At 48.9% G+C, this 15691-nt stretch overlaps 1 protein-coding gene across 1 annotated transcript in view; it reads left to right on the top strand.

Annotated features, from left to right (window-relative positions):
- LOC121535524 (integrin alpha-6) overlaps positions 1–15691 on the top strand; it is a 41221-nt gene that overhangs the window by 23302 nt on the left and 2228 nt on the right. The window contains exons 7-22 of the mRNA XM_041842667.2: positions 8696–8889; positions 11511–11733; positions 11862–11951; positions 12057–12118; positions 12416–12585; positions 12793–12930; positions 13211–13326; positions 13413–13572; positions 14009–14092; positions 14184–14263; positions 14353–14430; positions 14568–14670; positions 14797–14973; positions 15142–15240; positions 15338–15448; positions 15576–15674. Of these exons, the coding sequence (XP_041698601.1) occupies positions 8696–8889; positions 11511–11733; positions 11862–11951; positions 12057–12118; positions 12416–12585; positions 12793–12930; positions 13211–13326; positions 13413–13572; positions 14009–14092; positions 14184–14263; positions 14353–14430; positions 14568–14670; positions 14797–14973; positions 15142–15240; positions 15338–15448; positions 15576–15674 (1984 nt within the window). The remainder of the gene's footprint in view (positions 1–8695; positions 8890–11510; positions 11734–11861; positions 11952–12056; positions 12119–12415; positions 12586–12792; positions 12931–13210; positions 13327–13412; positions 13573–14008; positions 14093–14183; positions 14264–14352; positions 14431–14567; positions 14671–14796; positions 14974–15141; positions 15241–15337; positions 15449–15575; positions 15675–15691) is intronic.

Consider the following 15691-nt stretch of genomic DNA (forward strand, 5'->3'; position numbering starts at 1 on the left):
GAATGGGCTACAAGACCATCGCCAAGCAGCTTGGTGAGAAGGTGACAACAGTTGGTGCGATTATTCGCAAATGGAAGAAACACAAAAGAACTGTCAATCTCCCTCGGCCTGGGGCTCCATGCAAGATCTCACCTCGTGGAGTTGCAATGATCATGAGAACGGTGAGGAATCAGCCCAGAACTACACGGGAGGAACTTGTCAATGATCTCAAGGCAGCTGGGACCATAGTCACCAAGACAACAATTGGTAACACACAACGCCGTGAAGGACTGAAATCCTGCAGCGCCCGCAAGGTCCCCCTGCTCAAGAAAGCACATATACAGGCCCGTCTGAAGTTTGCCAATGAACATCTGAATGATTCAGAGGAGAACTGGGTGAAAGTGTTGTGGTCAGATGAGACCAAAATGGAGCTCTTTGGCATCAACTCAACTCGCCGTGTTTGGAGGAGGAGGAATGCTGCCTATGACCCCAAGAACACCATCCCCACCGTCAAACATGGAGGTGGAAACATTATGCTTTGGGGGTGTTTTTCTGCTAAGGAGACAGGACAACTTCACCGCATCAAAGGGACGAAAGGACGGCGCCATGTACCGTCAAATCTTGGGTGAGAACCTCCTTCCCTCAGCCAGGGCATTGAAAATGGGTCGTGGATGGGTATTCCAGCATGACAATGACCCAAAACACACGGCCAAGGCAACAAAGGAGTGGCTCAAGAAGAAGCACATTAAGGTCCTGGAGTGGCCTAGCCAGTCTCCAAACCTGAATCCCATAGAAAATATGTGGAGGGAGCTGAAGGTTTGAGTTGCCAAACGTCAGGCTCGAAACCTTAATGATTTGGAGAAGATCTGCAAAGAGGAGTGGGTCAAAATCCCTCCTGAGATGTGTGCAAACCTGGTGGCCAACTACAAGAAACGTCTAACCTCTGTGATTGCCAACAAGGGTTTTGCCACCAAGTACTAAGTCATGTTTTGAAGAGGGGTCAAATACTTATTTCCTTCATTAAAATGCAAATCAATTTATAACATTTTTGACATGCATTTTTCTGGATTTTTTTGTTGTTATTCTGTCTCTCACTGTTCAAATAAACCTACCATTAAAATTATAGACTGATCATGTCTTTGTCAGTGGGAAAACGTACAAAATCACCAGGGGATCAAATACTTTTTCCCCTCACTGTAGGTAGGGGTAAAGTGACTATGCATAGATAATAAACAGCGAGTAGCAGCAGCGTAAAAAAGGTGGGGGGGTTAATGCAAATAGTCCGGGTAGCCATTTGATTAGCCATTCAGCAGTCTTATGGCTTGGGGATAGAAGCTGTTAAGAAGCCTTTTGGACCTAGACTTGGCGCTCCGGTACCGCTTGCCATGCGGTAGCAGAGAGAACAGTCTATGACTAGGGTAGCTGGAGTCTTTGGCAATTTTTAGGGCCTTCCTCTGACACCACCTGGTATAGATTTCCTGGATGGCAGGAAGCTTGGCCCCAGTGATGTACTGGGCTGTACGCAATACCCTCGGTAGCGCCTTGCGGTTGGAGGCTGAGCAGTTCCCATACCAGGCGGTGATGCAACCAGTCAGGATGCTCTCTATGGTGCAGCTGTAGAACTTTGAGGATCTGAGGACCTATGCCAAATCTTTTAGTCTCCTGAGGGGGAATAGGCGTTGTCGTGCCCTCTTCACGACTGTCTTGGTGTGTTTGATGTGGACACCAAGGAACTTGAAGCTCTCAACCTGCTCCACTACAGCTCCGTTGATGATACTGGGGGCGTGCTCGTCCCTCCTTTTCCTGTAGTCCACGATCATCTCCTTTGTCTTGATCACGTTGATGGAGAGGTTATTGTCCTGGCACCACACTGCCAGGTCTCTGACCTCCTCCCAATAGGCTGTCTCATCGTTGTCGGTGATCAGGCCTACCACCGTTGTGTTGTCGGAAAACTTAATGATGGTGTTGGAGTCGTGCTTGGCCACACAGTCATGGGTGAACAGGCAGTACAGCAGGGGACTAAGCACGCACCCCTGAGGGGCCCCCGTGTTGAGGATCAGCATGGCAGATGTGTTGTTGCCTACCCTTACCACCTGAGGGTGGCCCGTCAGGAAGTCCATGATCTAGTTGCAGAGAGAGGGGTTTAGTCCCAGGGTCCTTAGCTTAGTGATGAGCTTTGAGGGCACTATGGTGTTGATCGCTGAGCTGTAGTCAATTAACAGCATTCTCACGTAGGTGTTCCTTTTATCCAGGTGGGAAAGGGCAGTGTGGAGTGCAATAGCGATTGCGTGATCTGTTGGGTGGTATGCAAATTGGAGGTGATCTAGGGTTTCTGGGATGATGGTGTTGATGTGAGCCATGACCAGCCTTTCAAAGCACTTCATGGCTACAGACGTGAATGTTACGGGTCGGTAGTCATTTAGGCAGGTTACCTTGGTGTTCTTGGGCACAGGGACTATGGTGGTCTGCTTGAAACATGTAGGTATTACAGACTCGGTCAGGGACAGGTTGAAAATGTCAGTGAAGACACTTGCCAGTTGGTCAGCGTATGCTCGGAGTACACGTCCTGGTAATCCATCTGTAACGATCCCGGCAGTCTGAGTCGGGTCCTGTCTGGTGACTAGTTTTTCTGTTCGTGATCTCCAGTTTCCCGAGGGTTCGGGAACGCTCCGGGGAGCTCTCTTGATTTCCGCACCTGCATCCCATCAGCAATCTGCACACCTGGTCCTGATCATCACCCTTCTTAGGCTCTGGCCTAACATCCATTCCCTGCCGGATCGTTAGCCATGAACAGTAGGTTTACCAGAGTATCAGTCCTAGAGCCTAGCGTTAGTTTTGTTGTTTTTGCACCTTGTTGGTTTGTTGCTTACTTACCCCCGTTTTGTTCCATCTGCAGTCACCCGTCCGGAACCTTCATCCAACCTCTGCCTGGTGGTCGGCGGCTGCCGACCCAGGATGGGATCAACCACTGCACCCCCAACAACTAATCAACGCCGCCCGCTCTGTTCCCTGGATTATTCAGCATCACTCTTGAATTTGTAATAAACACTCACCTTCGCGTTTCAACTTACCTTGTCCTGGTCTGCTTCTGGGTTCTGGCTTAGCAACTTCGTGACAGAACGATCCGGCCAGTAATGAACCCAGCGGACCTGGACTCTGTTCGCCATGCCATTACCCAGCAGGAGAAGATGTTGGGCCATCATAGCACGGTACTACAGGAGATCGCGTTGTCAGTTCGAACCTTTCTACCGGGCTGACGGAGGTCCAGAACCAACGCAAGTGTCCGGTGGAGGATCCACTACCGGTTTCACCCATCTCGCCTGCCGCTTCTGAAGCTGTGTCCTTCCGTGAGCCCAAGGTTCCGACGCCGGATAAATATGAGGGGGGAGCTGGGAAGATGCCGTTCCTTCCTTATGCAGTGTGGATTAGTGTTCGATCTACAGCCCTACTCTTATGCCACAGACAAGGCTAGGATAGCCTTTGTGATTGAGTTGCTGCGTGGTCGAGCGCTGGAGTGGGCTTCAGCCGTTTGGGAACGACAGGATCCCTGCATGGCTTCATACCAGGGGTTCACGGCCGAGATGAGGAAGCTCTTCGACCATTCCGTCCGAGGGAGGGACGCAGCTAGGCGCCTGTTTCGCTTCGCCAAGGAACTCGCAGCGTGGCCGACTTCGTGATCGAGTTCAAGACGTTGGCTGTGGAGAGTGGGTGGAATGAGGAGGCTCTGCAAGCGGCCTTTTACCAGGGTCTGTCGGAGCAGCTCAAGGATGAGTTGATCTCCTATCCGGAGCCTAGTGACCTGGACAGCTTGGTAGCCTTGTCTATTCGGGTGGATAATCGAGTCCGAGAGCGAAGGGAGGGAGAAGCAATGGGTTCCGTCCAACCGATCAGCTTCTCAGGTTCCAGTCGGGTCGTCAAACTGCGCGGCTCGCTAAAGTTGGGAGGACTTTTAGCGAGCCAGTTTCGATCCTCTCAATACCTCTGTCAGACCCCGTTTCCGGCTACCCTTATGAACAGGAATCAGAGCTTAGCGATTAACGCTTTTATCGATTCAGGTGCCGATGGAAGCTTTCTAGATGCCGAGTTGGTGGAACAGCTGGGGCTTTCCAAGGAGCAATTGCGGAAGCCATTGAAGCTACCACTCTGAACGGCAGTAGTCTGGCACGTATCACGATGAGGACTGAACCGGTTAAGATGCGGTTGTCGGGGAATCATTCTGAGATGATTTCATTCTTCATTCTGCCGTCTTCCCATGTTCCTCTGGTCCTTGGATACCCCTGGCTGAAGGAACACAATCCCACGTTCGATTGGGTGACGGGCAAGGTAACGAGTTGGAGCCTTGATTGTCATGCTAACTGTCTCAAGACTGCCTGCCCCCATTCGGTTCCCAGTCAGGTGATTGAGGCTAAACCCCCAGATTTGTCCCTGGTTCCCGAGACATATCACGATTTGGGGAAGTGTTCAGTAAGCAGAAGGCTCTGTCACTCCCTCCCCACCGACCATATGATTGTGCCATCAACCTGTTCCCTGGAGCTGTCTACCCCAAGGGAAGGTTATACAGTATCTCCCGACCTGAACGTGAGGCTTTGGAGACCTACATCAAGGAGTCCCTAGCTGCTGGTCTCGTTCGTTCCCTCGTCATCACCCCCTGGGGGCAGGATTCTTCTTTGTGGGTAAGAAGGATGGCTCTCTTCGACCGTGTATTGATTATCGGGGTTGAATGACATCACGGTCAAGAACAAGTATCCCCTGCCCTTGATGAGTTCTGCCTTCGACTCCTTACAGGGTGCTACGGTGTTCACCAAGCTAGACCTACGCAATGCGTATCACATGGTCCGGATCAGAGAGGGGGACGAGTGGTTGACGGGTTTCAATACACCGATGGGTCACTTGAGTATCAGGTGATGCCGTTTGGACTGACCAATGCTCCAGCGGTATTCCAGAGTATGGTGAACGCAGCGTCCTGAGAGATATGATCGGTCTCTTTGTGTTTGTTTACCTGGATGACATTCTGATCTTCTCGAAGGAACCTTCCGACCACGTCCAGCATGTCCGGCAGGTTCTGCAGCGATTGTTGGAGAATCGCCTGTTCGTGAAGGCCGAGAAGTGCGAGTTTCACGCCCACACGACATCCTTTCTCGGGTACATCATCTCCAGGGGAGAGATTAGGATGGACCAGGAGAAGGTTAGAGCGGTTCTGGAATGGGCCCAGCCCGGTACGAGATTGCAGCTCCAGAGATTTTTGGGGGTTTGCGAATTTCTACCGCAGATTCATCCGGGATTACAGCCGTGTGGCCGCTCCGTTAACTGCCTTGACTTCCAGTATCAGGACCTTCAAGTGGAATCCGGAGGCGGATCGAGCGTTTCTGGATTTGAAGAGGCGATTCACCAACGCACCGATTCTCTCTCAACCGGACACGGCCCGTCAGTTCGCTCGTTGAAGTGGACCCAGCGTCTGATGTGGGAGTTGGCGCCATCCTGTCGCAGCGATGCTCCACGGACAGTAAACTCCATCCCTGCGCCTACTACTCGCGTCGCCTTTCGCCTGCGGAGAGGAATTACGATGTGGGTAACCGGGAGCTTCTCGCGGTGAAACTTGCCTTGGAGGAGTGGCGCCACTGGTTGGAGGGGGCGGAGCAACCGTTTATTGTCTGGACTGACCACAAGAATCTTGCTTACGTGCAATCGGCTAAACGTCTCAACTCCGTCAGGCCAGGTGGGCGTTGTTTTTCGGACGATTCAAGTTTTCCCTGACGTTCCGACCTGGATCTAAGAACGGCAAGGCGGACGCCTTGTCCCGGATGTTCTCGAAGACGGAGGAGAGTGGGTCCAAGACCGAGACAATTCTCCCCGGAACTGCGTCGTGGGAGCAGTTATGTGGAAGATTGAGGAGGAGGTGCTGGCGGCCCTTCGGACTCAGCCCGGTCCCGGTAACGGTCCACCCGGTCGGTTGTTTGTGCCTGAGTCGGTTCGTCCTGCTGTCCTCAAATGGTCCCACGCCAGCAAGATGGCTTGTCACCCTGGCGTGGCTCGGACAATGGCGTTTCTTCGCAGACGCTTTTTGGTGGCCTGCCATGGCCGAGGATACTCGGGGTTTTGTTGCTGCCTGTCCAGTGTGTGCGCAGAATAAGAGTACCAATCGGCCCAGCTCTGGACTACTTCACCCCCTTCCTATTCCCCGGCGACCATGGTCGCATCTGGCCCTGGACTTCGTCACTGGGTTGCCCGCTTCTGAGGGGAACACGGTCGTTCTGACTATCGTGGACAGATTCAGCAAGTTCGCCCACTTTGTGCCAGTTGCCAAGCTTCCCTCTGCCTCGGAGACGTCCGAGATCCTGGTTAGGGAGGTTTTCAGGGTCCACGGTTTGCCCAGTGATATCGTTTCCGACCGTGGCCCTCAGTTTACCTCTGCTGTCTGGAAGTCCTTCTGTTTGGCCATTGGAGCTACAGTCAGTCTCACATCTGGTTTTCACCCCCAATCCAATGGTCAGGCGGAGAGAGCCAACCAGAAGATGGAATCCACGCTACGCTGCCTGGTCTCTTCCAACCCCACCTCCTGGGTCTCTCAGTTGCCTTGGGTTGAGTATGCCCACAATACTCTCCCTACATCTGCCACTGGGATGTCTCCCTTCCAGTGCCTGTATGGCTACCAACCTCCCCTGTTCCCTTCTCAGGAGAAGGAGCTCTCAGTGCCTTCTGTTCAGGCCCATATTCGTCGTTGCCACCGGACCTGGCATCGGGCCAGAAAGGCACTCCTTAGAGTTTCGGACCGGTATCAGCTCCAGGCGAATCGTCGCCGGATCCCCGCTCCCACCTATTCCATCGGAGATAGGGTCTGGTTGGCCACACGGGGATCTTCCGTTATGGACTGAGTCTAGGAAGTTGTTACCGAAGTTCATTGGTCCGTTTGTGGTGGAGAAGGTGATCAATCCGGTGGCAGTTCGACTCAAACTCCCGAGGACGCTCAGAGTCCATCCCACCTTTCATGTCTCCTGCCTCAAGCCTGTTTTCCTCAGTCCTCTGTTGCCTCCTCCGCCTCCTCCTCCTCCTCCTCGGATGATCGGAGGTGGTCCTGCCACACGGTGCGTCGCATCATGGATTCCAGACGGCGGGGCCGGGGTTTCCAGTATCTCGTGGACTGGGAGGGGTATGGTCCTGAAGAGAGGAGTTGGATTCCGCGGCGACAGGTCCTAGATGCTGACCTCATCAGTGACTTCTACCGCCTCCATCCTGGCGCTCCGGGGAGTCCGCCCGGTGGCGTTCAGTCGGAGGGGGGTACTGTAACGATCCCGGCAGTCTGAGTCGGGTCCTGTCTGGTGACTAGTTTTTCTGTTCGTGATCTCCAGTTTCCCGAGGGTTCGGGAACGCTCCCGGGGAGCTCTCTTGATTTCCGCACCTGCATCCCATCAGCAATCTGCACACCTGGTCCTGATCATCACCCTTCTTAGGCTCTGGCCTAACATCCATTCCCTGCCGGATCGTTAGCCATGAACAGTAGGTTTACCAGAGTATCAGTCCTAGAGCCTAGCGTTAGTTTTGTTGTTTTTGCACCTTGTTGGTTTGTTGCTTACTTACCCCCGTTTTGTTCCATCTGCAGTCACCCGTCCGGAACCTTCATCCAACCTCTGCCTGGTGGTCGGCGGCTGCCGACCCAGGATGGGATCAACCACTGCACCCCCAACAACTAATCAACGCCGCCCGCTCTGTTCCCTGGATTATTCAGCATCACTCTTGAATTTGTAATAAACACTCACCTTCGTTTCAACTTACCTTGTCCTGGTCTGCTTCTGGGTTCTGGCTTAGCAACTCGTGACACCATCTGGCCCTGCGTCTGGGCTTCCCTTTTGTACATAAAAATATAAACACATGCAAAAAAATCCACAGTAAATTACCCACCACCTTAACGTGTGAATAAGAAAAAAAACAAGTTTTTGGGGTGAGACGGAGGGCTCTGTCTCACTTGAGAGTGGACGGAGCGGACACAGTACTGCTCGATGGTCCTGTGAAAGTATATCGTCATGACCCTGAGAAACGGGAAACATTGATCATTAGGAATAGACACCATCCATGGTACCATGCACAGGAGGTTGGTGGCACCTTAATCGGGGAGGACGGGCTCATAGTAATGGCTGGAGCCGAATAAGTGGAATGGTATCAAACGCATGGTTTCCACATGAACACGAAGCCAATTCAGTCCCACCAGCGGCAGCCCCACTCCTCATCTCCTTCACCCTTTTTAGATTGCGATCATACTGGTCCCAAATCTTTCTCCATGTTTCTTTGATATCAGTGTTGTTGTAAAAATGTAGTGATATCCGTGATATCTCCCTCCAGCTGTTGTCTTTTGCGTGATTGTCCGAATATACAACCACATCGAAGGGTTGTAAAGGTTATTGTACGTCTCACCAGTTTGCATAGACGCTCCTCAAAACTGGACAGAGACATAGACATAATTGCGTGTATCAAATCAATAAACTACACTTTCCATATCCTTCTATCTATCTATCTATCTATCTAAGACAGAATATCATTGTCAGTTTCTCTCTCTCCACAGTGGAGGGTATCATGGCTTCTCTCTCTCCACAGTGAGGGATATCATAGTTTGAGCCTCTCAGATGATATTTGAAATGAGACGATTAGTTCCATGTTGAGATGATCTCTTTCTCTGTTTCTCTGAGTCATGTCTCTCTCTCTCTCTCTCTCTCTCTGGCTCTAGGTGGCAGGATATCGTGGTGGGAGCCCCTCAGTTCTTTGAGAAGGATGGAAAGGTGGGCGGGGCTATTTATGCCTATATTAACAAGGGCGGAGTCTGGAGTAAGCTCACACCCACCAGGATAGACGGACCTCAGGACTCCATGTTCGGACTGGCTGTAGAAAACCTGGGAGATCTCAACTTGGACGGTTATCAGGGTGAGGGGGGTATGCCTAGCGGTGGGAAGTAGGGTTGCTGGTGGTGGTGCAGCACCCCCTGATAAATTGAAATAATTTTGGCAAGATTAGGCTATCTGAACAGACATATAAATTAAATAATTCAAAATACTGCACCAAAGAGCATAATTTCAAATAAATAGTTGTGGATTAAGTTTTATAACAAGCACTTACAGTCTGGAAGGCAATTTGGGCATCAAGCGGGCTAAATATAGAACAGTTTGTTGCGTTGTGGCCATAGATATAATCCATAGTAGGATTTTGGAACCTCTTACCCTGGCACTTTGACTGTTAAACTCATGGGTATACTAACAATGGCTGCCAGATCTGAATTGCCATCTATGTACTCTATTTCTATGGTTGGTTGCGGCTGTCAGTTTGCCTTTCACACATTTCGCCATCTATGTACTCTATTTCTATGGTTGGTTGCGGCTGTCAGTTTGCCTTTCACACATTTCTAAATACAATCGCGAGAAAAACGTATGCCTACCGTTTAGAAAGCAAATGCCTACTGCTGAAAAGAGAAGACCTATAAAAAAAAAATCTCAACTAATTTTGAGCAATTCTGAGCGAACAGCAGCTTATTTTGAGAAATTGGCACAGGCGCATCGGCCATCACCGGCGAGTATCTGCTGCCTTAATCTTTGTCATTGGGTGAGTCGGTGTCACTGGAAAGTGTATTTTGTAGCCTATAATATATACAGTATATACTATATATCAGAGTATGTTAAGAACATTTGCAACCGGACAAGTGACTGGGAAGATTTTAATTTATCGGACATTTGAGATTGGGTGCTTAACCCATTAGGGTATCCACCCACGCACTCAGCTTCATTAGTAAACAAGGGATATTGGCCAAATGAGCCACATTACATCCTTATAAACAGCCTATAACAAATTACAAAAACATTATTTGTTGTGTTTCGATCTATAGTACATGCAAAACTTTATAGCCTATTGTTTTATTGGTTTTTGCTTTCCTGAAACAATAATTGTCTACCTCACTGTTCAGCTGTCAGAGATTTGAGCACTAAATGCATCAGGGCATTGCATACATAGGCCTATAGTCTTAGGTGTCCACTCTATGATATTAATATTTACAAATAAATATGAAGGAATAGAAGCTTAGGCCTAGCCCCAGAGAGAGCGAGAGAAAGATATGCAGGCGGCATGCAACAACACTAGCGGCATGCAACAACACTAACATGCATTTATTTAGCCTTACCAGATCGGCTACTGCGTCTGCTATACAGATATAGGCGTACAGAAGGAGGCAAATTCGTTATTTTTCGATCATAATATTTTGTTATAAAGATAAGCATTGTATTATTAGATTATAGGAGTAGGCTAACTCTGCTAGGCCTAAAACATTGTTCCTCACCTTAAGTTCAACTGTCGGAGTCAGTTGCGTGGAGCGCCGGTGCGCACTGCCTTCATATCACAGGACTGGAGTATAACAGGCTAATAGCCACACCACACCAAACCTACACAAAAGTTTCTAAACTTTATTAGAGTAATATCAACATTAAGTCAAGACATTGTTTATAGGGAAAATAAAAGCAGGATATTATAGCTCAGCAAACAAACATTCGTCTACAGTTGGAACTTGATTTGACCCAAAAGAATGAAACAAAACACTTGCGAACTGGTTTAAACCTTCACAAAAGTATTGAACAGGCTATATTGCAGCAATTACTAAGACAGGCTAGTGCCTACCTAACCCTACAAATTACAGCAGTAGGCTAATGATATTTATTTTACAAAAGGCCTTATAACCCATCTTAAACTAAATATGGAGCACACAGATATAGGCATACAGAAGGAGGTTTATTCGTAATTTTTTCGATTAGAATATTTTGTTATAAAGATAAGCATTATATTGTTAGATTATAAGAGTACCTCTGGTAGGCCTGGAACTGTCTTCCTCACCTCAAGGTCAACTGTCGGAGTCAGTTGGAGTGCCGGTGCGCACTGCCTTCATCGGCCTGCAGTATAACAGGCTAATAACCACACCAAACCATCACAAAAGTTTCTAAACTTTATAAACAAGAAAGGCTAGTGCAAACCATACCCAAATGACAGCAATAGGCTAATGATATTTATTTGACAAAAAAGGCCTGCTTAAGAAGCGCGGTTTTGGCGGGTCATGTTTCGGAGGACGCATGACTCGACCTTCGCCTCCCGAGCCCGTTGGGGAGTTGCAGCGATGAGACAAGATCGAAAAAGGGGGTAAAATAAAAAAAATCATAAAAAAAGCTGGTTTAGGTAAATGAATAGGCCTACAATAATAACAATGATATACAATAATGATAAAAAAAAAATGATTATAAATTGCATCCTACCTGAATAGCGAGTTGCACAGTAGCCTGCATTTGGCCATTTGTGTGATAAAAAATAATAATTTGCTAATGTCTTCTATCATGTATATGAAGTAGAATTGAATGAAATGTGTTTATAAAAGGCCCTTTTTTCAGACCCTGCTAAAACATTTTCCCCAAATGTAGAAATCCTAAAAACGTAGCTGTGTGTGTGTATTCATATGTCTGTCTTTGCCTTTGTGTGTATGTAGACAGTGTGTAATCCTGACTCTCTCTCTCTGTCAGACATTGCTGTGGGAGCACCATATGATGACAATGGGGCAGGGAAAGTGTTCATCTACCATGGCTCAGCTCAGGGCATTAATATCAAACCTGCACAGGTGTTGTCAGGGGTGCCATCAAAGACGAGGTTGTTCGGTTATTCTCTAGCTGGTAACATGGACCTGGACAGGAATTCCTACCCTGACCTGGCCATAGGATCTCTCTCCGACTCTGTGTTTGTCTACAGGTAACAATGGCAAATAGTAATCTGTTAGTCATCTACCCCACAATGTTTTGTTTTAAATACATTCCATTCGTTCTACTTTTTTTTTGCCACTTTACCTTTAAACACTTGACACTGTGACGTTACTCCAGAGCTCGGCCAGTCATCAACATCCAGAAGGTTGTCAAGACAGTGCCAAAGGAGATTGATCTGACTAAGAAGAACTGTGGCAACAGCATTTGGTAAGTTTGCTGTGTTTGTGCTGTTTATCTGCATATGAAAAAGGATAAACCATTTAAACCAGTAGAACCATATTCATAAATACTAATGACTTTATGTGTTCCCAGCTTGGAGGTAGAGGCCTGTTTCTCCTACACAGCCAACCCTAAATCCTATAACCCCAAACTGAGTAAGACAACACCTTTTGTGTTATGATAAAAATGAAAATAAATTCAATGGGCTTTAGATCAGTATGCAATAATAACTGCAATAGTAACTCTCTCTCTCTCTCTCTCTCTCTCTCTCTCTCTCTCTCTCTCTCTCTCTCTCTCTCTCTCTCTCTCTCTCTCTCTCTCTCTCTCTCTCTCTCTCTCTCTCTCTCTCTCTCTCTCTCTCTCTCTCTCTCTCTCTCTCTCTCTCTCTCTCTCTCTCTCTCTCTCTCTCTCTCCCTCTCCCTCTCCCTCTCCTCTCCCTCCCCTACCTACAGCGGTAGCGTACTCCTTTGAAGCGGAGGTGGAGCGTAGGAAGAAGGGTCTTCCCCCCAGAGTAACCTTCTCCACACGTTCCAGCGAGGACCATGACTACGAGTCCACTGGTGTTCTCACCCTCAGTGCACAGGGCAAGAAGGAGTGTGTCACCGCCAAACTCACTCTACAGGTACTACATCACAACTCTCATAACTAGTGACACTGCTAACAGGAAGAAGAGAACGGGAAGAGAGACGGAAATTAAATTAGAAATATTTCAAGACAGTCTTTCACCAGCCTTGTAGGTGAAATGTGGACAAGTCTCCTCTAGCCTGTGTCAGTAGTATTTCATTACTATGTATATCTGATCTCTACTCTGTGTGCCTGTCACCAACAGGAGAACATTAAGGACAAGCTTAGGGGAATCCCCATCGAGGTTACCGTGGAGATACAGAACTCCAAAAGGAAGAGAAGAGCGCTCCCAGGGCTCATGCCCATCCTCGACTCCAACCAGCCTATCACGGCCCGCGCTGAGGTAACCAATAACAACCGTAACACAGTCTCCTATTGGGCAGCTTTGGGTCACCTACTGTATGTGACAGAGATATGCAACTGTGGCCTGCTCAAAGCCTGTTCCCTCTGTGTTAGGAAGAGTTTGTGTGATTGGTATGTTGTTTTCTGTGTGTGTGTAGGTGAGTTTGTGTGATTGGCATGTTGTTTCCTGTGTGTGTAGGTGAGTTTGTGTGATTGGCATGTTGTTCCCTGTGTGTGTAGGTGAGTTTGTGTGATTGGCATGTTGTTCCCTGTGTGTGTAGGTGAGTTTCCTGAAGGAAGGATGTGGCAGTGATAATGTGTGTCAGAGTAACTTACAGCTTCAGCACCGCTTCTACTACAGAGAACCCAACAAGGACATCTTCATTCTACTACCTGTGTGAGTAGGACACGTTAACCTGTGTCACCAACCATCACCTGGGTGAATGTAATCAATGCTGACATCGTCTGCTGGTGTCCTTGCAGGGAGAATGGGGTGCCAGTGGTCTCCCTTAGCGACCAGACGGACATCGCCCTGGAGATCACAGTGACCAATCAGAATGGAGATGATGCTCATGAGGCGTCATTGGTTGCCTCCTTCCCCTCCTCTCTCTCCTACTCCGCCTCCCGCTCTGCACCCAACGCAGTGAGTTACCTCTCTCTCCTACCCGCCTCCCGCTCTGCACCCAACACAGTGAGTTACCTCTCTCTCCTACCCGCCTCCCGCTCTGCACCCAACACAGTGAGTTACCTCTCTCTCCTACCCGCCTCCCGCTCTGCACCCAACACAGTGAGTTACCTCTCTCTCCTACCCGCCTCCCGCTCTGCACCCAACACAGTGAGTTACCTCTCTCTCCTACCCTGCCTCTCGCTCTGCACCCAACACAGTGAGTTACCTCTCTCTCCTACCCTGCCTCTCGCTCTGCACCCAACACAGTGAGTTACCTCTCTCTCCTACCCTGCCTCTCGCTCTGCACCCAACACAGTGAGTTACCTCTCTCTCTCTCTCTCTCTCTCTCCTTTCCCTCTTCCATCTTTTAGACTGGTACTGAGTTGTGATTGGCTGTTGTTGTTGATTGTAGGACAGGCAGGTGACCTGTGTGGCCAATAAGAATGGCTCTCAGGCAGACTGTGAGCTGGGGAACCCCTTCAAGCGAGACTCAGAGGTGAGAGACACCATCAGCTAATCATGATCACTAGCTAAAGCATGTGTGTGTGCGTGTGTGTGTGCGCTAACATATCTCTCTGTGGGTTTAGGTGAAGTTCTACATCATCCTGAGTACAGCAGGCATCTCTCTGAACACCACAGAGCTGGAGATAGACCTGAAGCTGGAGACGTGAGTAGAGTACACACTCCTCTGTCATGTCTATAATGAAATAGAGATGGATTTGACCAACAGTGCTGATTTTATCTCTGACCTTTCAGGACAAGTGACCAGCAGAAGGTGGGCGGAGTCAAGGCCAAGGCCAAAGTGGTGATCGAGCTGCAGCTGTCCCTCACAGGGTAAAAAAATATTATTTGCCAGCTGCTCACTTTAATGTGCTTTTGCACGTGAGACCAAATGTCACACCTCCCAGCATCTAAGCTTCAGTAAGGTGTTGTGTGTGTTTGTGCTCACGGTGTGTTACCTGTTTCCCCAGAGTGGCCAAGCCCTCCCAGGTCTATTTCACTGGAGAGGTCAAAGGTGAGAGCGCCATGAAGTCAGAGGGAGACATCGGCAGCCCGATCGAGTACGAGTTCAGGGTAAGGATTGTCTTTTTATTTATTTTCATAAACACAAAAAAAACACAATTATCATACCGAACAGGGTTATTCATATTTCATTATAAACTGAACTGACCTATCCTTCGATTGTCTTTTGATTGACAGGTGATCAACCTAGGGAAGCCCCTGAAGACCTATGGCACCGCCTCCCTGATCATCAATTGGCCGAAGGAAACCGTGGAGGGGAAGTGGATCCTGTACCTGGTGAAGATTGACTCCCAAGGTCTGGAACAGATCACATGCTCTCCAGAGAGAGAGATCAACCCACTCACTGTCAAAGAGGTTAGCAAGTACTGAAGACAATTGGGGTGGGGGGGTTCATACACAGTCAAACAGTCAAACTCCAACACAATAACAGTCCCAATACAGTTAACTCTGTTGTACGGTGCTTACCAAGGGAAGGTTTGTTCCAAATGACCATATATCTAACTTCTGTTACACTGTGTTCAGGAGAGGAGCAGTAGCAGGAGGAGGCGGGCTGTAGGGGAGACAGACAAACCTGAGGGAACCATCGCACTGCTGACTGACAAGAGGAAATACACTACTCTGGTAACACAACTCTCCTTCTCTCCCAGTTTATCAATGTTTAAATGTTGTGTTGTTAGTCGTGTACGAGCTATACTGTAATATGGTGTGTGTGTTCCAGTCGTGTGAGGATGGGGCAAAGTGTGTGGAGATTCGCTGCTCCATAAAGGGCCTGGACAGTAATGCAGTCATCCTGCTCAGGGCTCGCCTCTGGAACAGCACATTCCTGGAGGTAAGACACGCACATGCACGCACGCACGCACGCACGCACGCACGCACACACACACACCTCTCTCTTTGATATTTGACTGCACCTCAATGCCCTGTCCGCACTCACATCCCTCTGTGATTCCCAACAGGAGTACTCCAAGCTGAACTATCTGGACGTGATAGTGAAAGCCTCTCTCAGAGTGGACGGCACAGCTAAGAACATGGTCCTGAGGAACCCTGAGACACAGGTACTTTATCAGTTTCA

Source organism: Coregonus clupeaformis, chromosome 21 (genome assembly GCF_020615455.1).
Source record: "Coregonus clupeaformis isolate EN_2021a chromosome 21, ASM2061545v1, whole genome shotgun sequence".
NCBI lineage: Eukaryota > Metazoa > Chordata > Actinopteri > Salmoniformes > Salmonidae > Coregonus > Coregonus clupeaformis.